This window comes from Sycon ciliatum, chromosome 2, assembly GCF_964019385.1.
Source record: "Sycon ciliatum chromosome 2, ocSycCili1.1, whole genome shotgun sequence".
Lineage (NCBI taxonomy): Eukaryota > Metazoa > Porifera > Calcarea > Leucosolenida > Sycettidae > Sycon > Sycon ciliatum.
In genome coordinates this window covers 30,349,879-30,375,167 of record NC_088644.1, presented here as the reverse complement: position 1 = coordinate 30,375,167, position 25,289 = coordinate 30,349,879, and the positions used below count along the sequence as shown (strand labels likewise).

At 47.5% G+C, this 25,289-nt stretch overlaps 1 protein-coding gene across 2 annotated transcripts in view; it reads left to right on the top strand.

Annotated features, from left to right (window-relative positions):
- The first annotated feature begins 219 nt into the window (after nucleotides 1-219).
- LOC135809636 (GRIP and coiled-coil domain-containing protein 2-like) overlaps nucleotides 220-25,289 on the top strand; it is a 40,983-nt gene continuing 15,913 nt past the window's right edge. Inside the window, exons 1-25 of one of the 2 annotated variants that reach the window (XM_065323032.1) lie at nucleotides 220-596; nucleotides 1,075-1,455; nucleotides 2,855-2,945; nucleotides 3,578-3,669; nucleotides 3,831-3,935; nucleotides 4,236-4,839; nucleotides 5,244-5,432; nucleotides 5,816-5,937; nucleotides 7,063-7,656; nucleotides 8,211-8,562; nucleotides 9,475-9,575; nucleotides 10,034-10,304; nucleotides 10,969-11,069; nucleotides 11,615-11,674; nucleotides 12,318-12,392; nucleotides 12,546-12,617; nucleotides 12,918-13,001; nucleotides 13,330-13,437; nucleotides 13,913-14,005; nucleotides 14,438-14,600; nucleotides 15,442-15,542; nucleotides 16,316-16,393; nucleotides 17,125-17,304; nucleotides 18,869-18,945; nucleotides 20,449-20,502. In XM_065323032.1, the coding sequence (XP_065179104.1) occupies nucleotides 450-596; nucleotides 1,075-1,455; nucleotides 2,855-2,945; nucleotides 3,578-3,669; nucleotides 3,831-3,935; nucleotides 4,236-4,839; nucleotides 5,244-5,432; nucleotides 5,816-5,937; nucleotides 7,063-7,656; nucleotides 8,211-8,562; nucleotides 9,475-9,575; nucleotides 10,034-10,304; nucleotides 10,969-11,069; nucleotides 11,615-11,674; nucleotides 12,318-12,392; nucleotides 12,546-12,617; nucleotides 12,918-13,001; nucleotides 13,330-13,437; nucleotides 13,913-14,005; nucleotides 14,438-14,600; nucleotides 15,442-15,542; nucleotides 16,316-16,393; nucleotides 17,125-17,304; nucleotides 18,869-18,945; nucleotides 20,449-20,502 (4,295 nt within the window). In that variant the 5' untranslated portion in view covers nucleotides 220-449. Of the gene's footprint in view, nucleotides 597-1,074; nucleotides 1,456-2,854; nucleotides 2,946-3,577; nucleotides 3,670-3,830; nucleotides 3,936-4,235; nucleotides 4,840-5,243; nucleotides 5,433-5,815; nucleotides 5,983-7,062; nucleotides 7,657-8,210; nucleotides 8,563-9,474; nucleotides 9,576-10,033; nucleotides 10,305-10,968; nucleotides 11,070-11,614; nucleotides 11,675-12,317; nucleotides 12,393-12,545; nucleotides 12,618-12,917; nucleotides 13,002-13,329; nucleotides 13,438-13,912; nucleotides 14,006-14,437; nucleotides 14,601-15,441; nucleotides 15,543-16,315; nucleotides 16,394-17,124; nucleotides 17,305-18,868; nucleotides 18,946-20,448; nucleotides 20,503-25,289 lie in introns of both variants that reach the window. The other variant, XM_065323031.1, reaches the window with a different exon arrangement.

The following is a 25,289-nucleotide window of genomic DNA, read 5'->3' as shown; positions in this document are numbered from 1 at the left end:
TACATTATTATTTTGTATAATTACTTCGGCAAAGATCTCCTGCACAGTGTGTAATTCGTATCACTGAGTCTGTCAGCGTCAGTACAGGCCAGGCCCGCAGGACTCCGGAGTCGGCTAGCGCCAGCGGCTATGTATGTTAGCGGCTAGTACGCATATGTATGGCGAAAGTCATGCATGAATGATGTCATGATCTTTTTAGCTTTTGCAGCTGATTTTTTTTTGAAATTTCATTTTGTGCTCCCCAACAAGTAATTGTTTTCGAATTACGATGTCCATCTCTCCCTGAGCGCCTGGATGACAAGCGAGAGCTTCTCGACTGGCAGCTAATTCATATCTGGTGTCTCCTCGATATGATTGTATAGTTAGGTATGGCTGTTCATGATTGCCAAGAACACCACCGCAGCCTGAGGATTTCCTGAATACTTTGAACTCATTTGTGGACGCAGAAGATGGAGTTTTTGTCAGGGATCAAGAAAGCTTACGAGAGCATTGAGAGTGACATTAATGCCTCAGTTCGCCAGCCTGACACTTCTACGAAAGAAGATAAGGATGCGGCGGTCGCGCCTGATGGCGCAGAGAAGGCACCCTCGAAAAAAGTATGAAATAAGTGTGAACCTGTCAGTTCTCTCTCCCCCCCCCCCCCCCAAAAAAACCCGATTGTATTGGGACTGCGTCTTGCACAGAGTAGATTCCATGAAAGGGCATGCACACAGGGGCTTGGTCCTGAACTCGCACACAAACAAAACTTGTGAAGTACACCTGCAAGTTGTTCCTGCAGTGCAGCACATCAAAAAAGGATCAACATTCTGATGATTCCATTGTCCATTATTGGTTGAACAATCAAAGAGGGGCACCTGGGTGAGGTGGGACTCTTTGTGGATTTTTCAGAACATTGATTTTCAATTTGTCACAAGATGCTTTTCAATTTGCTATCTTTTGCCTGTGCCCCTCTCTTCTTTCTCTGATTCTTTCATCCTGCCGCCGCTCTCTTCTCTGTGTGTGTGTGTGTGTGTGTGTGTGTGGGTGCGCGCACGCACGCACATGTGCACCTATCTGTATATGTTTTGTCTGTAGCAAGCTGTAGCCCAGTCGGCAGATGGCTGGGATACGTCTTGGGGAGATGAGGGCTTGGCATCTCCTGCCACGCCATCTCGAGCACAGGCGGACGCGACGGCCTCGGCGTCTTCCACTGCTACGCAAAGCCCCAGAACACCGCAGCAGTCTCCATCCAAAGCTAGTGCTACGAAGCTGTCCGGCAAGCGGGCCGGTGCAAGCACCCGTACTCCTAAAACCTCCGGTACGGCCACGCCGGCTGCTGCTACACCCAAGCCCAGCAGTACGGATGTGACAGATGGCTCGAAAGCTACTGCTGAAGTAGATGCTTCGACTTTGAAGTCTCAAGCTTCATCAAGTCCTGCAGCCAAGGGCAGTAATGCAGCAACACCTGGAAAAACGGTAAGGCATTGGCAGATCTGATGTTGTTGCTAGGCATGGTGTGTAGGATTGCGTGTGTTTGTTTTCCTAACATAATATTTGCCATATTATTGTACGGTACATAAGCTTTTTGACCGAATATTGCACCGCTCAGGTACATTTGAAACCATGAAGAGTACATAACCCCCAAGAGTGTGCAATCGTAGCCTACATGTACGGGATGTGTACTGGAAGAGTTTCATGCCATGTGAGAAATCTGTACTCACGTCCTGCACTCTGATCAGTACGTGTTACATTGTATCTCCCTGCTTTGGGCACAACTCTCTGGTGGCCACTTTGCACTGTTTAATTGCTGGTGTGACCTAGTGAACCATGTCTATCATGTGATGGGAAGCTCTGCCGTCGTATCACTAGGCGGAGAACTTGCAGGCGGTTGCACTGCTGGGGTTTATGTGCTCTGATGGCACGTACCCGGAATCTACTGTATAAGCAGAAATATTCGTCTGGAATTTAATTTCGTCTTTTTCGTCCAAGGAACTTTTGGACTAAATTAAATGCCGGACTAATGTCGATTTGTCCAGCTTTTCTATACACTCTTATGATCCATGGACGAAATTTTCAACCGGACGAACTCCCTTTCTTGGGAGTTGGACGAAATTATTGACCGACGAAATTTTCTGCCTCTACAGTACATCAAATTATAATACTTTTGATTGACATAGTGCACAACTGGTGAGATGTTGAACCTGAAATTGTGTATCCCAAGTGCACACTGCACTCCAGCCAGTATGGTACGAAGTAGCTGGCATGGCATGGACGTGTGCCCTGGACTCGGTGTATGTAATGCGTTGGACAATGTACAATGTCATGGAGGTTGCGGGAAATTGCCATTACTAGATAGTACATCACGTGCACGAATGCAGCCAGGTGTCTCACAGCATCAAGCATATTTCCTCTTGCCATTGTACGTACATGTACATCACAGTGCTGTCAAAGGGCACGGACGACACTGTGCCTTTCATGTACCGGTATACGGGCACGTCATGGTCAGCCAGCATTCTATGACAACTTTGTGGTGTACTGGCGGCTTGTTCTCGTTTGCACTGGTCGAAGACTGTGTTAGGGCATGTCGGAGGCCTGAAATGACCAGTGTTCGGAAGCAAGTGATCTCTTATTGCCGTAGCTGGTTCACTTCTTTTTGATTCTGTTTATTGTGTAGGAGTTAGTTATGCTACAATCTTGGCCAACGAAATCCGACCCACGTGCCGAAACAGCACCACGGTGCATGCGGCCCCTGTGGCCATCAGGTCGCTTTTTGGAACATGCCTGATGTAATTGATATGGGAACGTGGCGCTACTGTTGAGCCGTGGGTCGGATTTCTTTGCCCAGAACTGTTGTTACTCTTGCCTTCTTCTGCAGGGTGGACTTGATGCTATGACCCGTGATGACCTCATCAAGCATTTACGCAAGCAGATGGCCCTGCTGAAGGCCAGCAAAGCTAGCTGTGAAGGTACAGCTTTTGCTCTTGTATCTCTGGAAGCGCTTTCTAAACCTGAAGTGCAATGTTTCTTTCATGCATTCGAGCGTCCCTGCGGCACCAGCATCTGCCACTGCTCTTTTTCCATCCATCTACTGTGTGCCTTTTAAACATATGAAACATGTTCTTTCTTTTTTTGAAGATTAGAATTGCAGTCTCAATGTACTGTATGTTATCTTCTGTGGAAAGTGCAGTTGTGATGTCTGGTGACATGGCATAGCATCCACTTTAGATCTAGTCTGGCCTGCTGAAGATGGTCTGGCCAGCACTAGACCTATGTAGGCAGTCCATCGGAGACTATTCACACTATTTTGTTGTGTTCATCTTTCACTACCCTAACGTTGTTTGGGTGGCTGCCAAGTGATTTGGCTGAAGGTGGACCAGCCAAACGGCTGCTGTCCTCCCATGATAGGCTGCCTACATGTGCATTTGCTTTTAAGCAAATGCACATGTAGGTTAAAAACAACAGCAGCAGCAGCTTAGCAAGGATACAGTGCATTTGATGAGTGACTTATCAGCACTGTAATTTTGCTCAATGGCTGTACACGTACGTTCTTTATGTAGCTGTGTTTGCTCTCCTGTTGTTTGTATGCATGGCTGTGTAGAGATGACGAGGAAATGCACTCATCTTGAGCAGCAGAACACGGAGCTCAAGTCGGCAACTGAAGTGCCGCAGAAAAAGAACGCGGATGCCGAGGTATGGATCACTTCCACTGACTGCTGTACATAGTCGTCTAAGTGACTGCCTGATTGTGTACATTGAGCTTTGGTTTTTCCTTTACAGCGTATCATTTGTGAGCTGCCGTTTTCTGCCTCTGTGCTATCGTAATGTACTTGTACACATGGCCGCGCCGTTAGGACATTCAAGCGCAGCTGAGCACGGTGTCCAGTGTCCGCGACAATTTAGCCGAGCAGCTGACCACCAGCATGGCCCAGCAGGATGCTCTCCGACAGGACCTTAAGGTACGCCTATACGATCGTGTACAGTGACCCGCTCATCATCACTGTCATGCATGGTCTACTGAGGTCTAGATTCTCTGAAGCTATCTGCCTTGTGAATCCGATCATATTTTATGCTGACTTTGGAGTTGTCTGCAAAGTATACTTGGGAAAAGGAAGTTGCTGGGCTCCTTGGCTTTGCTCCTACTGAAAAGTATTCACTGTTGGTATACGTGCCAATATGTGTGTGTTCATGGACTCAGTTTTCTGTAAGGTTTGAGCAAGTGTTTTGTGACTGCAATCTCCACTGTTTGTGTATGACAGATCAAGGCGCAAGAAATTGAAGGCCTCGCTGCGTCCAAGGCTGAAGCACAAAGCCAGCTCTCATCAACAGAAACTGAGCGAGATAAGCTCAAGCATGCCGTTCAGCAGCTCAAGAAGAAGCTTTCTGCTGTTTCAGTAGCCAAGAATGCTGCACCGGACAAGGACCTGGAAGCCCACACAGCTGAGCTCGAACGCATCCGTGCAGAGAATGCCGTAGCAAAGCAGGAGCTTGCTAATGTTCAGACGGAGCTGGCAGAGCTGCGCGACGGCATGCAATCCAAGTTGGCCGAGTGTCAGCAACTGTCAGAGAAGCTGAGCTCCGCTGAGCAGCAGTCCGCCGAGTCGGAGCGCTCCTGGCAAAGTCGTTTGGATGCTGTCCATGCCGAGCATCAAGCCGCGCTCCAGACGGCAGAGGCACAACTGACCTCGGATGCTGAGCATCGCATTATTGCAGTAGTGCAAGAAACAGAGCAGCTGAAGGCAACACATGCCCAGCAGATGAGCCAGGCTGAAGCAGAGCAGGGCGTTGCATTGCAATCACTGGCGGAGAAACATTCTGAAGAGTTGCGAGCCAAGGAGGACTTACATGCCAGCCAACTGCAAGGTACTGCCTGGTTCTTGTCTCTGCTTGCTACATGGTCCACCGAGACACTTAGCTTCATCTCATCTTCTTTAAGGGCATGTTGTGTAATTGTGAATCAAAAAACGGAATGACACTGATACCTGGTGTGAGCCGGTAAACATCTACTATCCAATAAAACCCACCCAACACGAAAACGCATGTACGAAATTAGGGTAAGAACGAAGGAAAATAAGATCGGAATGCATGTCTTGTACTGGACCGTTAGCATGGAATTCTGGTCCAAGGACACTCTGCTCTGTCACGAGACGTAAATATTTACCCTCGCTGTGTATTGTTTGTGTGCTACTCTCCGGGCTGTTGTCTGAATCGGTGTTGGCGCATCCCTGTGAATATCATGCCTCTCTTCTCTTCATTCCTTGCTGAAGAACAAGCATCTCAGCTGCAGGGAGCAGCCGGACAAGACCTGGAGCAGCTGAGAGAAGAACTCGCCTCTGCTAGCTCTCATGCAAAGCAGCTGGAAGCTGAAAAAGTCCAACTTCAATCGACAAAGGAAGACCTAGAAGTGGAGGCGATACGTGCACGGGAAGAAGTAGAGCGGCTGCAGGCGGAACATGGTAGGGTGCAGTGCTCTCTCTCTCTCTCTCTCTCTCTCTCTCTCTCTCTCTCTCTCTCTCTCTCTCTCTCTCTCTCTCTCTCTCTCTCTCTCTCTCTCTCTTGTTAAATTTGCACTTGCTGTCTGTCAGGCATCAAAACCCTGTTGTAGAGGTCTCAGTCCTCATTTGTTAGACTTATCCGTCTTTATAAATGTAACTTACTCTCTCACACAAGTCTTGTCTTGGCTCATTGTGCTATGAATTGGCGAAAATGGAGATCGACATAGTCATGGAAGTAAGATACCGTTTGTACCATACATGTGTAGTTGAAATCAAGGGTCAGTTGTGCTTGTTGCTTTCTGTGAGTGGTGCTTGTCCTTGTTCTTGGACTGCTTCCATTGCAGCTGTCTCGCTGAAGGAAAGTATGTCGTGCGCCCAGTCTTCTCAGTCTGATGCATTGGAAAACCTCCGAGATCAGTTGACCAATCAAATCTCAGCACTAACCTCTGAGAATGAAGTTCTGAAGGCAAGTATGGAGCTGCAGCGGACGGATTTGTCGTCCCTGTATGTGGTATGTTAAAAACACTGTCAAGTAACGTTACTGCTGATCCTGCTGCTGCTGCTACACACACACGCACACTCACACACATACACACACACGCACACTCACACACATACACACATGCGCACACTCCCACATGTGTGCTTGTTTGGGTTCGCGCGTGCCTGCTGGTGGGTTAGTTGGAGGTTGTCGATCAAAAGAACAGAAATAGCGTGCCGGAACACAAACTTTCATGCATGCCAGGCATAGGAGATCTGGTCCATAGGCCACTGCCTCTAGAAAATCCATCAAATATACAGTCTAATATTCTGCTTGAAAATGCCGCTGCTGCAACTACCAGATGGTTGCCTTTTGTTTAGAGGCGCGGGAAATTGGGCTTTGCCAACTGTGCTTTCAGACTGTACATGTCGTTGTGTGATGTGCCGTTTTGTTCCTAACTTTGTGCACTGTGCACAGATCAGGTGAGCTATACATGTTCATGGGTGGGTATGTAGTGATCGTAGTGGCAGATGATGGGCTTATTGGGTCTGGTGTTTGGCAAATCGATTGCTAGTGAAGCAGAGCAGCCGTACTGCCCTTATCAATGCAGATGCGAGATGTCCCGGGCATCCCCTCGAAGGTTTAGCACAGTAAAGCAAGAAAGACAAGGCATGCCAGGCCCGGCGGAACTGGTCAGGTCCGTCAGGCCATGGCCTTGCCAACGTTTTGGCCACCAGCTTGTGTTTACTGCTGATGAGGTCATGTATACCCTCCATACCGTACACAAGGCATGAATGGCTAGGATATGGCCGGACCAATCTACAACTGTTTTCTCCGGTCCTGTATGCGGGAAAACTCCAGCATAGTAATTGTCATGCATCCAGCCCGAAGGAGTACATATGTGTGCAAGATATGAGATTACAACGCCCAAAGGCTACAACTACCTCACTGATTCTATTCACTGTTTCTGCAAGTGCACTTTTATACCCTACATGTACATCAGGGAATAGGCAACTGTTGAATTGCTTAGTGACTGGTGTTGTTGTTGTCGTGGTCGTGGTCGTCGTTGTTGTCGTTGTCATCATCATCATTGTGTATGTTTCTTTGTAGCAAAGTAAATCTGATCTCGAGCAGCTGCAAGAGGAGAGAGATGCACTGAAGACTGAGCTGACGGAGACCACAGCTCGCCTACAGGCGGTGGGAGAGGCCGGGGCACAGGGCGACTGCGACGCAGCCGAGAAGGAGCTCACCGACCTCACCATGGAGAACGCCACGCTGGGCGCGGACCTGGAAGACGCACTGCAGCGCAACTCGGAACTCCAAGAGCAGCTGGATGAAGCTAACGACAAACTATCATCACAAGCACAGCGGTCACCAATGTCTCGCTCACCCGCATTGGTCGACTTGAGCTTGACAGTTGCCGACAGTGGCGAAGGTCAACAGACGGATGGCTCATCTAGCAGCACAGACCAGCTGGTTCGCATCGAGTCTCTTCAGGAAGAAGTGAGCCGCCTTGAAGCTCAATTAGACGAGGCGCAAGCCGCATTGACTGGTGAGCGATCACAGCACACTGTTGACTTGGGCAAGGTATCTGCCAGCCGTGACGAACTTCTCACAGCACTTCAGGATAGGGAGACGGCTGCGGAAAGTGCAACGCAGCAGTTGTCATCTCTTGAACAACAGTTAGCTGAGGAAACCAGTAAGGTACGAGTACAGCTTATACACATGGTACTTCCGCCGGAGTGGATTTGCTACTCAGACAATTACTGGTGCATGTAGTGTGTCATGATGTCACAAGTGAATATTCATCGGTGTCATCCATTTTCTGATGCTTATCACTGTATTAGTGTTGGTCTTGCTAGGAATTTGCAGCTACCGCTCATGCTCCCGTTTGAATTACAGCGTTGAGGCAATCTCCGTTGTGAAGTAGACTCTCTCGTCTCTTGGCAGTCTAACACAGGGTGAAAGAATTCTTGGCTTGCCAGCTGTATTGTTGGCTGGCACACGACCGAGTGTGTCACCTCTTGCTAGCTCTGAGCTAGTACCGTACAGGGAAGAACAAGGGGGAGTCCCTTATGACCTGCGAATGAAGTACTAGTCTCCAGGAGAAACAGTTATGATTTGCTCTTAACTTGTGAAGTTGTGCGTGACTTTGTCTCCTTCAAAATTCCTCCTTTTTACGGTATTGGATAGGTACCTGAACGCATTGCACTAGCCTACCTTGTGTGCTGTGCTGTACTCTTTCCTGGTATGCCTAGGCGATGACTCTGCAGGACGAATGTCAACTGCTGCAGGAACAGCTCACAGAAGCACATCAACGTCCACCTGTTGTCATCGAAGACAGTCCTGAATACCGAGAGCTGGCTCAGCAGCTCAGCGAGACTACTGAATCATTAGCGACCTTACAATCCCAAGTATCATCTCTCTCCTCCGAAGCTGCTCAGCGCAACGACGAGATTCTCCGATTACAAGCCGATCTGGAAATTGCCAATCAAGCAACAGCAAAGGCGAGTCAGGAAATGGAGAAGGTCCAACACGAGGTGGCCTTGAAAGCTGCAGATAGTGATGCTGCCGAATCTGCTCAGGCAGCAGCACTTCAATCACAACTCAGTAAGTTCGTGTTTATACCTGTTGTTACTGGGCAGGGAAGCTAGCTAGTACTCGTAGTTACAAGAAGTGATCACTACTACAGTAAAACCTGCGACTAACAACCACCCCTAGGGGCCAGAGAAAGCGGTCTTTAGTGGCAGGTGGTCCTTAGTTATAGGGGGGGGGGGGGGGGGGGGTATGTACTCTTGGTATCACCAATAGAAACAATATAGGAAATGGTTAAGAGCAGACCCACTCTTTCCCATTCCCTCTGCAACAATATCGAGTTTGGTATTGTTGCAGAGGGAATGGGAAAGAGTGGGTCTGCTCTTAACCACTGCCTATGAATGAAGCTGCAGGAAGCCTCGCCACTGCTACTATAGAAACACAGTCAAACACTATTAGAAAACAAAGGATGAGAAAGGATGCAAGTAGTACTTGCTCAGGTCCCGTGGGTATGGTTACTAAGGTAACTAGTACAGATGCTATAGCGCTAACGGCGTGTGTAAGCGACTGCCCCATGCATGCTCAAGTAATACTACCCCATATATTGCACGGGAATAAAGGAAAAGAAAAAAGTCAAAAAGAAAAAAAGTGAACTATTGAGAAAGAACGCAGTGCCCTCGTGAACTGTTCTATCCGTTCACAACAATCACCATGGCAGGACAAGCATTGTATCTTCTGTAGTGTACATGTAGGTGTTAGTGTTGTCCCTTGCATACTTCTGGTCTATGCTTGCTAGAGGTTTTTGTCATGACTCCATATTCACACTGTATTCACCATGTGTGATGGCTTGTCAGTGGACTTCTGAAAGAAGAAAGATGCAGTATTACATGGTGTATGCCTAAATGAAGTCCACCAAGTATCTTTCTCATGCCTGCACTTGTTCTGTGCATGCCTCGATGCTCGTGTTCTGTGCATGTGTGCCGCTAGGTGAGAAGCAGGCAGAGCTGACGAAGCTTCAGGAGCGCTTCTCCAAGCTGAAGGGGGCGCTGGTGAAAATGAAGGATGAAGTGGCTGAACTGAAGGAAACAGTGAGTTGGGACAGGGTAGAGTGTTTTTGTTGTAAATAGGTTTGAGGATCTTTTCGTCCTCCACATTATCACGTCCCGGCACCTGGTAGTGGTGGAAGTTGTACTCGAGCCACAAGAAGGCATCTGGGTTACGCGGCAGTAGCAGGACATCTTGATGCTGACATTGTACTACTGCGGCACTGCTAGAGTAGGAAGTACTAGTAACCATACCTGCAATAGTTGTATTTAAAGTCCTAGTGCTTTCTGGCTTGCTGTGCATGTGCCCTTGCATGGCAAGTCTCTGGCTGATGAACGACAAGGTTTTCTGAGTCCTGATGGGTAAGAAAGATGCCCGGTAAACGCGAGTGCCCGGATCTGCTGGCGAGTCTGGATTAGGGGAGTTTTACTGTATAATTTTAAATCACTGTGCCAGTCAGTCTGCTGCCACTGCTGCCCGCGTGCGCTGTGTGTGCTTGCAGAACGTGGCGCTAGAAGCCAGAGCATCTTCGGTGGACGAGTCCGTAGCCCACCGGCACGATGAAGAGGTTCGCAGACTGCAAGCCGAGATCTCAGCTGCTAATGAGGAATCAGCCAAGCTGCAACAACAGCTGGACAGTACACAGCAACAGCTGGACAGTACACAGCAACAGCTGGACAGTACACAGCAGCTAGCTGCGGAGGCGGCATTGAAATCTGAAGACGCGCAAGTTGCCGAGTCGGCAAAGGTGGAAGAACTTGAGTCACAGCTTGGTAAGATGACGCTTCATTGTTCATTTTCTCTAGGCTGTACGTCAAGTGACCTGGATTGATTTCTTCCGCCAGCCCTGTGCAACTCTGTGCAGTGTTGGAAATGTGCTCTGAAAGGGTCTACGCATGAAATATGATTACAGCTTACCTGTTTTACTCGTGTATGTAAGGTATCCGTTGGACTTGTGTAGTATTTTTTGCCATTTGTATACTACGTTCAGGGTTCTAGCCAGGTCAAAATACTGGGGGGGGGGGGGGGCAGGCACAGGGAATACAGTTACCCCGTACCCCATTTCCATTTTCAAAATAACTGTCCTGCAATGCAAAATGCAACGTACGGGGTGAACACCTGACTTCACCCCAGACAAATGTGCCTTTATGAGCCCTCCAGTACTGACTACCGACTGCATTTTCGTTGAATGGCATGAAAAAACACAAAAATCGGAAAATGAGTAGGGGGGGGGGGGGGGGGGGGGGAGGGGGGCTGCGCCTCCCTACCTCCATTTGGCTAGAACCCTGATGCCGCTAGCTTGTCTGGTGAGATGTGCTTTCCTTTGTTTTCCTACTAGCACCATGTGCATGTGAGATTTGGGAGTTCTAACCGCGGAGTGTCTTGTTTATTCTCTTCCATTTTATTTTGATGTGCACTCCATTGTTGCATCCCTAGGTGACAAGCAAGCAGAGTTGACCAAGCTTCAAGAACGCTTTGCAAAGCTGAAGGGCGGTCTGGTCAAGATGAAGGCGGAAGTGGCCGAGCTGAAGGAGACGGTCAGTTTTCACAAACTTGAGTCTTTTAGCTAGTGGTAATTCGTTCGACATACACAGTGGGTAGTTGGTTTTGATTCAGCATCCAACGTTGCTCTGCACCCTGCAAGAGATGTCGGTATTCCATTCTTGAGGCTTGCATACGACACGATTAGCAGTACCGGTAATAAAGGCAGATCATCAGTTATGACTGTTTGCAGATGATTATGCCCACCGCACGCTGTGTGCAGTACTAGTGTGCCGCGATCGGCTATAGTGGCATTTCGAAGGTATGGCCAGTACTATTGCCTGCTAGCATATGTCCCAGCCTGGCTGTATCCATACTCTAACCGTATGATCATATATATGTTTGGCAATACTGGCCAAGGCGCTTAGTTGTTTGCGAGCCCTACAATTTCGCCCAATTTGAAAAGTGACCAACAACAAACGTACGCTGTGGCAATGGCTGCAAGAGTCGCCAACCTCCGATGTGTGTGATGATTGGTGTGGTGATATGCTGTGTACATGTCTCTACTGCTGCACTGGGAATCCTGTGCTTGTGCCTGTAGAATGCGGAGCTGAAGACAAAGGTATCGACAGTGGACGATTCCGCCGCTGACCAGCTCAAGGTAGGCATCAGTCAGTTCACTCCTGCTGGGCTACAGTGCTTGTCGCAGAAGCTCATCACAGGGAACTGTGCTGTGTGCTGTAGCAAGCTTTCTCGAATCTATGTGTCCCCATTTATGAATACGAAAACATCTTTTGATTTGAGCTGGCTTTCTGTGTGCCAAACGACTGCTGGCTGACTGTCTTAATCTCTGGGAAACACCACTACTTTTCTTTCTTTTCTTTAAAGTAGTGGTGTTTCCTGCAGATCAAGACAGTCACCCAGCAGACCGTCGGGACACAAAAAGCTGGCTCAAATCAATATAATATTTAAAAAGTAACATTGGCCATCGCCTACTTTCTAGTCCTGTACTTTGTATCAGGTGTCAGCGTGTGGCTTCATTATGGTGTGTGTATTATGTATGCACACCTGCACTTAGATGCAGGATGGCAGTGTACTCATTCTTATTCTTTATTCTCACTTGTTATGGCCGTTGTTTGCTGTAGTGGATGTACACATTGGTATGTTTGAATTGTGTCCACGGTAATGAGATGCAGAGGGGAGACTAGCATCTACAACTTTTGTTTCAATCTGTTGTTTGTTGATGAAAACTTTTTTTTTTAACATCACAACGAATCCTTGATGTTCATTGTTTTGATTTGTAGAAATCACAGCAAGATCTGTTGGAAACCCAGTCGTCTCGAACTAATCTTCTTTTGCAGCTGGAGGACTCTGAAAAGGTATGCCACCACCACCACCACCACCGCCCCTACCACCTCTGCCTGTACCAACAATTGTACTGTTGCTGTTTTGAGTTCCACGTGACCTGTTAGCTCAACGTAAAAAAAATATTCAGTTCACTGTGCCTCTTTCTTTTGCGTACTCCGTTACAGAGGCAAGGCCAGAGCGAGGAGAAACTTCGCTTGACTGTTCTAGAGCTTGACAGTATTCGGGAGCAGCTCAAGGTGTGTTGTAGTTGCAGTATGTCGGCTGTCCGCTACTGACAGCATGCATTGGTTTGCATTGTCGGTGCGGTGTAGAGAATATCTGCGTGTGGTCTGCTGAATGCTGATCATAATGCATTGAATTCATACGGGAGGGGCAGTATGCTTGTAGGCAGATATTTCTTGTGAGTATATTGAAAGGTGGTTGGTTAGTTCCAGTGGCCTTAGACTTAGAGAAAACGATGGTGAATATTATCATTGCGAGCTGTGTGAGTGCTACTCTAACCCTGTATTTATGTGTGTTTTGTGACTGCTGCCCAGACTGCTGAGCAGGCATCCCACCAGCGAGATGCTGAGCTGCAGGAAGTACAGCAGCAGTGTGATGGCATGCAGAAGGAGAGAGGTGTAAGTTCAGTTTGGCTGCCTCAATGTAATCAATTGGATCTCCTGCTCCGTGGAGCTTGGCCTCGGGAAGGCGGCTTTGTTGCAGCGGATTAAATTTTAGACCCGAGTGTCGCACATTTCCTTTTACCGTAGTGTCTTGTATTGAAGCCTGTCTCATATAGAAGCCTGTTTTGAATACAAGCCTGATTTCAAGATACACTGTCGGCACATAAGTGTGTCTGTGCATGTGCGTGTGTGTGTGTGTGTGTGTGTGTGTGTGTGTGTGTGTGTGTGTGTGCGTGGGTGTGTGCATTTGTGTGCACGTGTGATTATCTGAACTTCCTTACAGCAACTAAAGGAGCACATTGTCCAGCTGCAGAGCAGCATGACGTCCCTGGAGTCGATGCTGGCAACTGAACGGAAACGCGTTGCGGATGAGCGTGCCCTGGTGACAGGGGTAAGTGTTTGAGAGTGTAGTCGTGTTATTGTGAAGTCCCACATCACCGTAGTTCTGCAAGTACAGTAAAACCTGTGACTAACGGCCACCCCTTGGGGCCAGAGAAAGCGGTCTTTAGTGGTAGGTGGTCCTTAGTTAGAGGTTTGCACCGCAAAACCATATATGAATGTGATACCGTCCGTGCCTGGCGAAGTGGTCTGTAGTACCAGGCTGGTCGCTAGTCACGGTGGTCTTTAGTTACAGGTTTTACTGTAACAGACCGATCTACTGTCTTGTTTTTTCTTCAGCCAGCCCCTACCCTGATTTTGTGTCGCGCCGTCTTTATCTTTATTTGAGCATGCAGGTCTTGTATTGTTTCAACCCAGTCTTGTCTGCAGAATGAGCCTACAATATTGAATACGGTACCATAGCAAATCGTGCATTGTCTTTGACGTTCATCTGTTGTATTTGTGCACCGATTTGTTGTAATGCCCAGCTACGCCAAGAAGCGGATTCTGTTCGCAGCAAGTACGAAGACCAGTCACAGAAGCGCGAGAGCCTTGCAAAGGAACTAGAGCAAGTGCGGAAAGTAAGTTGTGGCAAGTTTGCAGCCATTGCCATGTCAATAGCGGACAGCTCCATTGCACAGTTTGTTGTGTACGTAGTGGGAACATGATGTGTGGATGTATGACGACCAGTTTCCACTGGTAGACCCACGGAACATGATGAGCATGTGCACTGAGAGATCCACGGAGCATGATAAGTATGTGCACTGTATTTAGTGAAATCCCGGCACAGTGCAGCAGGCAGTACCAGGTACTGTGCAGCCCCAGCCTGGCCAGCACTGGCTTGTGTATGGTGCTCACTTGCTTATGAGTCTGGATTACATTGGCAGCCCATGCAAGCATGGTTTGAGTGCATCTGATCTTGCATCTGTGTGAAGTTGGTGTGCATTGTCCTGTACCAAATCATTCTCACCTCACTGCACACCCTGATGTGTGTCCTTTATTTGCAATTGCAGGAAGCGAGCAAGTCGAACCTTATGAATCTGGAGCTGGATGACTATGAGCGCACCATCACATCTCTGGAGAGCCGCATCAAGGAGCTAGAAGGCAAAGTAGCCGAGGCCGATACACTGTATGAAAAGCAAGTCACTATATCTGAAAGCTTCAAGAAGGATGTTGGTAAGCTGGCCGCCACTGCTTCGTGCTCTCGAGTTGTTGTTCTCTCCGGAAGGATTGAATGTGTAATATAAGTTAGTGTTGATCTCATCGTTATGCTCGTTCATGTGTGCACGTGTGTGTGCATGCCGCCTTGAGGTTGGTCCCGGACAGTTGTGGTTCGTTTGTCACTGAGTACTAGTAATAATGTACATATATACGGAAGCCTTGCTTGGTACAGTCAGGCCTCGTTTATCCGGTCCTCGTTTATCCGGATCCCTCGCCATCCGGAAGAAAATCGTTGGTTACCAATTTACAGCATATGCCATGCTTACATACAGTATGTGTGTTCGATTATCCGGTTCCCTCGCCTATCCGCATATTTTTGTGGAAAACGGATGTGTGCGGTTATGCGAGGTGTGACTGTAGTTTAACATGCTGTCAAAATCGAAAAACATGTTAATAATGTACATGTAGTTTGGTTGTGCATTGCTTTGCTTTACTTTGTACGGCTACTGTTCATTTATTTTTCTTCGACATACACAAACCCAACTCGGTGAAGAAGTTGTCGATGAAAATAGAATTTGACGCATTTGGAGACGCAACTTCTCAAATTTGAAGTACCGGTACTACAGTACAGCATTTCAATGATTTGGACTCTTCTTCAGGTTATGAAGCCATCCATTTGCCACTCGTCAGAAGAATGTAGAATACAACTCCCCTTAAGTGAGGAAGGTGTTTGGCAACAAACACCCAAGTAAACAGTCGTATGTCTGTTTCTAATTGCGAGCATCATGAATGATTCCAATTAGCTGGCTGTTGTATAACCAATTTGTTCTTCTTGTTCAATACTCCCAACCCTTAGCTGCTGTCGAAGGACAGAAGGTGCAAGCTGAAAAGGACAAAAGCAAAATCAAGCAGCTTGCTTTGAAGACAAAGAAGGAACTAGCTGATGCGCAGCAGCAGGTAAGGCCTCTACTTTCCCAGTACATGTACCAGCACAGTTTTTGGCAGTGACTGTACACTCATCCACATGTGTTGTTGGTAACTTCCCTTGCCGCCCTGTTACCTTATCCTAGTCCCACTATCCCGGCAGCTTGCCATCCAGTGACACAGGACTTTGTTTAGTGGAATCAGCAGATCGGCACATGTATATTATAATTATGCTATGCTGTACAAAGTTATTTTTTTTACAAACATAGTGTATTTGCTTCTTTTTTTTCAAGCCTCTTTTACAGGCAAATTAACATAGCGTATTTGCTCCACAGTGTCCAGTGGGGTCACTCAGTTGTGTGCACATGCAACATACCTACCAATAGCAGAACTTCACTTGCCACCAATATACCGTATTTCCCCGTAAGTTAGTACGTACTAACTTTCGAACTTAGCAGCCACATGAGTACTAACTTTCGGGGAGTACTTTTTTTATCGGGGGTAAATGACACGCAGTGGGAAGCCTGCGCAACTCTAGTGTCCGTAGTATGATGTATGTACTGTACGGTGTCTGTACATGTAGGACGGGTACGAACTTACTATCTTTCGGGGGGAATTGTCTTTCGGGGTGATAACCTCGGTAGTGGAAAGTGTATTTTTTATAGGGGGTACTAAGTCATTGGGGAGAACTAACTTACGGGAAAATACGGTAGTAGCAGTATGATTACTCACGAATTCAATGCGTGTTTAACCCTGACTGCTTGGTTTTTTTTGGCTCAATTCCTGCGGCTGTGCGATCACGGTAGATCTCAACGCTGGAAGAAGAGCACAGAGCACTGCGTGATCAGCTAGAGAATGCATCACAGTCGACTGAGTCTGGAAAGGTAAGACATACCACCCATCAGTGTATTTAGTGATTCTGGATTATCCTAAACTGGTTATGTCCCCTGATCTTTGAGCAGTGAACATGCTTGGGACTGTCCTGAGTGTTATACCATTGTACTGTTGTCTCTCTATCGCACACCCTCACACAAGTTAGAGGTGAATTATGTTGGCTGTGTGGAGAGAATAGCTTGTGTGATTTCTCGTCGGATTGGTGTCTGTCTGTACTGCTTTATCCATGCCGCACACACACGCGCGCACACACACACACACACACACACACACACACACACACACACACACACACACACAGACAGACAGAGTGTTTGTCTGTGACTGCGGATGTTCAAGGCTATACATGTGCTCAGAGGTACTGTAGGCGAGTGTAGAGGGTGTCCAGGTTTTCTGACCTGTATGGATACTATACTTGTAGCTGTGCTTTGCTCACTGCCAAACATGGTCACGTGGGTCTCCCCGGGAGAGCGGAGAGAGACTCAAAAGGAATCTTGGAAAGATGACTCAATGAATACTGTGCTATAGACTGGCGTACAGGGTGTCCATGCTCACTGACCTGAAGACATACGATAGACTAGTGTGGAGGCTATGTAGGCTCACTGACTTGGTGTTGGAACGGTAGGAGCTGGCAAATTTCCCCACCGTGGATGAATGCAATGGTATCATGTGAGTAGAGCGGGTAACCTCTCCTGCTGCTTTGATGTCCGCTGTGCTGCAGGTGGAGGTATCGCAGATGGCGACAGAGCTCGTCACTCTTCGTGAACAGCTGCAGGTCCAACTGGAGGCGCACCGTCGAACGGAGCAGTTGCTGCAACAGCGGCTCTCTTCAGCGCAAGCTGAGCTGTCCTCTTCCAAGAACCAGCTGGCAACCGTGCAAGCGGACTACGAAACGTACAAGGTACGGATTTTGCAATACTGAGCCAGTTGACGTTAACGCGATTGGGAATCACCTTTGACCTATTGTTACCATACTTCCTCTGGAAACAAAAACTTCGTGACTTTGTTATTCACATTCTAAGGAGTTACTAGTACTTGGTCCGCGTCAGCGTCAGCGATATTGTCGCTTATCTTTCAGCTTTGTTTATATGTCGCCAATGCTTACTTGGCAGCCCATTTCATCCCAATTTTGGTTAGCAAGTTAGTTTGCTAGTACCTGGAAGGTCTAGCTAGAGTTCGAGTGGATTTCGAGAGCGACGGGTGGGTGATTCTGATTGATACAGCGCCGCATCAAAATAGATTATCTTGTTACGCTGTGCAGGAAAGAGCAGCGCAAGCCACAAGAAAGTAATCGGTTACTCGGAATCAGCTCCATTTTGCGGAACGGCCGAGATCGCTCACCTCAGGGATCGCTCGTCAAGCTGAGATCGCAGCTCCCTTACCTCCAGCTCAGCGCTCGGAGTATCCAGCGCATCGTGGAGATTTGCAAGTACTCTACGCGTCGTCGTTGTCGTTCATCATACAATCTTTCAAAGAACGGCGTCTGATTCGAACCACACAGGCTGTCATGCCGCCCATGCGAAGTCCTATAGAGAAGGCGACCGTCACGATCGACTTCTCTTTAGAAAATAGCCAGGCAGCGGAGAGGAAGAGAGATGAGCTTGCAAAAGCAAGAGTGTCGATCCCGAGCAAAAATATTTGTCACCAGCGCCGAGAGCAGCGACGAGGAGGACCGAAAAAGTAGGAACCCTTCCTTGGACAATAAATTCCTCACAGCTGGTTGTCATTCTATACCTTACCGTCCATCGTACCAAGTTTTATCACTTCAAGTGCACGCGTTCATATCCAAAGGCTAAGTTCAAATTGTCAAAAGATAAGCGACAATATTGCTGACGCGGACCAAGTACATGAACTGTCCTCAAGAAATTTGGTTCAGTGGAACAGAAGCACTTCAAGACAATGAATAGACAATCAAGACAATGAATAGACTTTCTTCTTTGCAGTATGTACACTGTTATACCAAAGAAACTGGCACAGCTTGAGTCTCACACAGAGTCGCCATCGCTCGATTCCTCACGGCTCAATTCCCCAGAATTACTTACGAATCGGTCGAAGTCACGAAGTTTTCTGTCCGGAGGTAGTATTTGTAGTTGTCAGTGGAACAACCGATCACCGCACTTCTGTTTTCGCTGGTGATCTAATTGAAATAGACTACAACAGTAAAACTGATCTCACACTATGAATGGGCTGTAAGCTTGTAATGGACAGTGTGCTTGTGTAACACGCCAGCCCATGATACAGTAAAACCTGGTGTAAAGTGTGGGACCTGGTTCTAAAGACTACCTGGCTTTAACGACCGCTTTTGCTTGCACCGTCGGGTGGTCGCTTAAACCAGGTTTTAGTGTACATAGAATCTCTCTGTTGTTCGCACACAGGTATGAGTGCATCGTGTGGACAGTGTGTTTGTAACTTTGTACGTCTAGCCAGCCCATGACACATAGAATCTCTCTGTTGTCCGTACGCAGGTGCGAGTGCATAGTGTGCTCAAGCAGCAGAAACAGAAGCCACAAGCCCCAGAGGATTCATCGCTGAAGGAGCTCTGGTATGTTTGCGCGTGCCAAATTTATACAGGCAAATATCGCGCATGCCTACTGTCATTCAAAACATGGACTTCAAGAGGCAAAAAGTGACTTGTGAGCAATACTGGCTCACACTCGATCACTGTTTTTCACAAATTCATTTCAAGAAAATATTTTCAACGTTTCGGTCATAAAATAACCATCATCAGGAATGAAGTGGGCACACTAGTTAGGATGGGTTTATAAATGAGGAGCGACTGCATTAAAACAAAACATCACAAACAAACAAACAAACAAATCTGGTATAGGTTAAATAATCTACGTGGAGATAATAATTTTAATATAGCTATGAATAGGATGAAGGCCGCAGACATCACGCAACTACGTTACTTGTTCGACATGTATTTACTGTGTATTTTATAACAAAATATTATTGAAAACCCATAATCGATTTTCTTGTTCCTATCATCAGTGGGAAAAATACGGAACTAAGGATACAACCAAAGAAACTGAATTTAAGTACTGTAAATAGAAATGTGTTAGAAATAACAACAAAATACAAGTGCAATAAAACCACTAGAGGAAACGCAAAAAGGTAACAAGATTACGTAACCAAAGGCGAGAAGGCGCTAAATGAAGTGTCAACCTACGAATACAACTTCAGTGCAACAACGTGCTCCTTCTGCTTACACAAAACAGGCTTATGAATACGTATACAGACTGCCTCAAGGACTTTCAACTGTTGGACATAAGGTTTTTTTGTTTTTTGTTTTTTTTTGTGATGTTTTGTTAACCTCTTTTCTCTCTCAAAGGGTGGAGGTGGAATTACACTCTTCTCCCTTGTGATAGTACATGCATGTGTGAATTATTATCACTGTGATCTCCTTGCAGCCGCTCCTCATTTATGAACCCATCCTAACCAGTGTGCCCACGTCATTCCTGATGATGGTTATTTTATGAATGAAACGTTGAAAATATTTTCCTGAAATTAATTTGTGAAAAGCAGTGATTGAGTGTGAGCCAGTGTTGCTCACAAGCCAATTTTTACTTACTTCGAAGTACGAAGCTGTGTAATGCGTCCTACAAGATTTCAGGAGGCAAGGTCAGAAAAGTAGGCCCTAGCACTAAATTAATTGATGTCACAGTTATAATTACGGAGAAAATACGATCGCGTTCGCAACATGGGTCAACTGTAAAGCCAGAAACAGGAATGTGTTTGCAAACGGGGAACACATCATGACAGCACGACAACACAGCCGGAAATGGACATGTGCAGGTGAATGGGTTGGTGCCGGAAGAAGCACAAACATGATCACGACTGGTTCTCATGACAATGCGGGTACATATTTTTGGCAATACATGTGCTGGCCAAAAAAACGGTCTACATGTGCATGTACTTTGTAGTGTAGTGTATTCTTCAGTTGCCTGTCTGCAGTGTTCAGTGACTGATCTTCGGATCACTGCCAGGTGAATAAAAGAATTTTCCGGTTCTCAGCCATACTTTCTGTTCTGCTCGTCGTCTCCAGTGATCAGCGTGCGGACTCTGTGCAGCAGCTGAACCGCCAGCTAGCCGACATGACGTGAGTATGGTCGTGTCCACGATGTGTAGTAAGCTGTGTTCTTTCCAGTCAGTCACCGAAATCAAGTCATGAGCCGGTATGTAGGAAATTAACGTTGGTTGTTCCCAGCAAGCCTAGTATGACTTACTGAGTCTGTGTCTGTCAGTAAGCTAGTCAAACTGTACAGGAATCGCTGTGTGCATAAATGTCAGCATTACATGGGGTACAACAACGCACTGCACTGCCTTTGTAGTACAACTACAGTGTAGTTATGTAACCTTGGCCTGAGGTTACAATTACATTCACAGGAGCATAAACTCCCCAGCCCCCAGCCAGGCACCAGTTCCAACCATGACAAGACGTTGAGATCAAAACTGCAACTCTCAAGTCCAAAACATTCTCTCGAAGCAAAAGGAAAACCAGCATCATAACAGAGCGAGCCAACGAAAGGATACGCATGCGTGTGTGCCTGTGAGTGTGTACGAATGACGTATGCATACATGTCATGAAGTAGAGTCACATTCATAGCTACAATCAAGAGTGGAAATATTACTACGCCAAACGGAACATGGGCAACATGTTACACCTCCCCCCTCGTTACAGAGGGAACGATAGTGACTGAAAGTTACAAAGCTTAGAGCATATCCGTGATAGCTTTCTACATGAGAAAATAAAATACTGGAAAGTGAAATTTAATAATGTGGGCGCAAGTATGTTACAAGTGTAGTTAATCGGTGTGAGGTACAATGGAAAGTTTAGACTCTACTAATGCTACATAAGTGGACTGTGAAACAGCAAGTGAAATGCTCGACATTATTCATACTAACCTAACAACAGGCAAGACTGTGTGAAATATGTGTATAGAAATAGAACTAAGAATGTACAATTTCTCAATAATCACACTGTACAGTCATAGACACTCCTTGAGCAAACCTTGCCGGCGGCTGAATTTTTGCACGGTTCCGCAGATCATAGTGATGCACAACAGGCACAGGTGCATGATTCAGTGCTGCGGCTGGTGGCGGCACCGGCGCAGCAGCAACTACTGGTGCAGGTGGCGCCTGCACTGGAGCCGGGATTGGTCTGGTTGCACATTATACTCAACATCAGGCTTGTAGTAGTGACTACACCCAATTTCCAAAACTTGCTCCGATCGCTTCGATTTTGGTCTCATTCGATTCTCCCAGGCGTAGTACATAGGAAATCTGTAAGTATTATTCGAATCGGCCCAGCCATTCTTGAGTTATAGTGATTTGAAGTGCGCCACGTTGGACTTTTGCTGGAAACAGAAATGAATGGGAGCGATGGGAGAATCGAGAACGACCGCACAGTCCGTGCATGCAGTACAGTGTACAGTGCACACGCCTCGTCACTCGAACTGCGCCTACGAAATTGCATACTAAGGTATGCTGGCGCAGAACAAATTCGCTCGTAGAGGAAGACGAAAGCGTCTCACCGCCTTGTAATTTCACATGTCCAGTAGTTTTTCGACGCTGAAGACGATGCAATAGTCCGCGACGCTGCGACCCGACCAGAACAACCCGAAATTCATACCCTGAAAAAGCGCTGAGCGTAGAGCTCCTAAATTTTGTCGTATGGAAACGGGACTTCGGGTCTCAAGGGCACGAACATCTCCTCTCTCAGATAAAGCAATTCACTCGATGCGATATTCTACAATTTGACCTGGCCACGCCGAAATGCACTGCCATGTCGGATTCTCCCATCGGAAGTATAGAAACTTGTTTCCAAAAAATCAGCGTCTGGGTGCGAGGGAGTAAAGTCACTACTTGTAGTCGGCAATAGAAGTCGGAGGCGAGTTCGGTACGAGCTCATTGGCACTTGCAGGCAGATCAGAGCCAGTCCAAGCCTTCAGACGGTCAACGTGAACAGTCTGGGTTGTGCCGGATTTGTCAGCTATCCGAAGTACTACATCGTCAACACGTTCTAGCACAGTGTACGGGCCTTTCCAAGGTCGATGGAACTTGGAAGTCGTACCTGGTTTGACGGCAGGAGAATGCAACCGAACCATGTCACCAACGTTGAGTTTCGGTTGTTTAGCGTGCTTGTCATAGTGGGCCTTCTGCCGTCGTTGGGCTGTTGCTCCAGCATCACGGGCATGCGAGAACGCTCGTTGTAGATTGCGTCGTAAGTTGATAACATACGTGTTCACATGGGAGCGCTCAGAGTCTGGTGACTGAAACATCACATCAACTGGCAGGTGGATTTCATGACCTAACATGAGCATCGCTGGCGTCTCCTTGGTCGAGGAGTGCACACTAGACCGGTAGGCTAGCAGACAACGTTGCAGATAACGGTCCCAATTGGTGTGGTGGTCGTCGACGTGAGCAGCCAGCATTTGCTCCAGTGTGCGATTCATCCTCTCGACGAAGCCGTCACTCTGGGGCCGGTATGCTGTTGTACGTGACTTTCTGATATCCAACAACTGACAGATCTGCTGGAATAACCTCGACTCAAATTGCGCACCACGGTCAGAGTGCAGCTGGTATGGAATACCATAACGACAGAAGAAGCCGTCAACAAGGACATGTGCTATTGTTTCAGCAGTATTATTCGGTACAGGAAACGCTTCTGGCCACTTAGTGAAATAGTCACAAATGACGACTAAATACTTGTTACCGCTAGGCGTAGTAGGCAGTGGGCCCATAATATCAATAGCAACTTTCTCTAGCGGGAATGATGGGCGGTCTTGGACAAGCGGAGCTTTGGCCTTTGGTAGCGGTGCTTTGCGGCTCTCACAAATATCACATGCTTGGCAAAAATCACTAACTGCAGACGACATGAAGGGCCAATAACACCGCTTGCGAAGCTTGTCTTGTGTTCGCTCAATATCTAAGTGGCTTCCAGAGACATCAGCATGCACGGACTGAAGCATGCAGGATTGCAGAGACTGTGGTACAACAAATTGTAGGTATGAAGTGTCGCTATTCTCGGGGTGGTAAACCCGGTACAACATTCCATCAACCAGTCTAAGACGCTTCCACTGGCTCCATAATCGTATCAATGCAATAGACGCACCGTGCATGGCAGGATCACTACGCAGGGGCCTGTCAAGTAATGCCTCCTGCCAGCCGATCATCGTACTCACATCTGCATCTTCTAATTGAGCTCTGCGCAACTCTTCAACATTGAAAGACTCGCACCAATTGGGTGGCGACACTTCAGCATTGACTGTTACAGGATTACTATCAGGACTAGCGCTAGACAGGTGATTCACAACAATATTCTGCTCACCTACTCTCTGCTCGGGCGTTGGCGTCGGTGAGGTTGCGGTAGCCGGGCTGTGGCAGCGGAGTCTTGACAAGGCGTCTGCATTGACATGCTGCTTCCCGGGCCGATGTGTGACGACGTAGTCGAATACGGCCAAACGCTCAATCCACCGGGCTAGAAGACCGTCCACTTCCCGGAACGAATGCAGCCAGATGAGCGCTTTGTGATCAGTTCGCAATGTGAACTGATTTCCAAGTAGTTAATGGCGGAAATGTGCAGTAAATGTGACAACAGCAAGCAGCTCCTTGCGTGTACTACCCATGTTACGTTGGGATCTCGTTAATGCTTTGCTGGCATAGGCAATCACTACTTCCTCACCATGACTATTGACTTGCGAGAGAACAGCTCCCATGGCGAGATCTGATGCATCAGTGTCCAGGATGAAGCGCTTTGCAGGATCAGGATATGTTAGAACAGGTGACTTGACTAGTCGGGACTTCAGTTCAGCAAATGCCTGTTCACACTCATCTGTCCAGTTGAAAGTGGCATTCTTCTGGGACAAACGGTTCAGGGGCTCTACAATTTCTGAGAAATGTGGCACAAAGCGGCGATAGTACGATGCGAAACCAACAAAGCTACGCACCTCTTTCAGTGATGTTGGGGATGACCAGTGTTGAACAGCCGTGAACTTGCTTGCGTCCGGTGCCACACCTTGCTCTGAGAATAAGAATCCCAGGTATGTGACTAAGGACTGAAGCAGTGAGCACTTCTTGGGCTTGATCTTGAGGCCAGCTTGACGAAGACGACTGAATATTGTTTGCAGACGACTCATGTGTTCCTCAATCGTTGATGAGAACACGATAATGTCGTCCAAGTAGACCAGACAGATATTGGGTACTAGGTCACCAAGGACCCGGTTCATGAGGCGTTGGAAAGTTGCCGGTGCGTTACACAGGCCGAACGGCGTACGGTTCCACTCGAATAATCTGAATGGTGTCACAAGCGCCGACTTAGCTTTGGCAGCTTCATCTATCTTCACCTGCCAATAGCCAGCTGCGAGATCTAAGGTAGAGAAGTAGCGTGCACCAGCCATAGCGTCGATAGCATCATCCACACGAGGAAGGGGAAAGGCATCCTTCTCGGTGATACTGTTCAACTGCCGGTAGTCGATGCATAGCCGGATAGATGAGTCAGGCTTGCATACGACAACTATCGGAGCAGCCCAAGGGCTTCTGGATGGAGATATAATCTCATGATCAAGCAGTTAATCAACGTGCTGCTTTACCTCGGCTCGTTGACTGAGAGGAATTCGGCAGGGTGGCTGTCTCTTAGGTTGATCAGATGTAGTCTGGATGTTGTGCGTTACTACATCAGTCTTCCCAAGGTCGAATTGCCCCTGCGAGATGACATCGGCATTGTCGTTGAGCACAGTAGCTATAGCAGACTGCGCTTGCGGATCGAGGTGACGTAAGTCAAATAGATCGTCTGGCTCGGAAGGTGAGCAGCTCTCTTCCTGTACTGCGTTACAGCTATGCTCGTCAACAGAGGCAGCATGCGTAGGCGAATCATTGAGATCATCG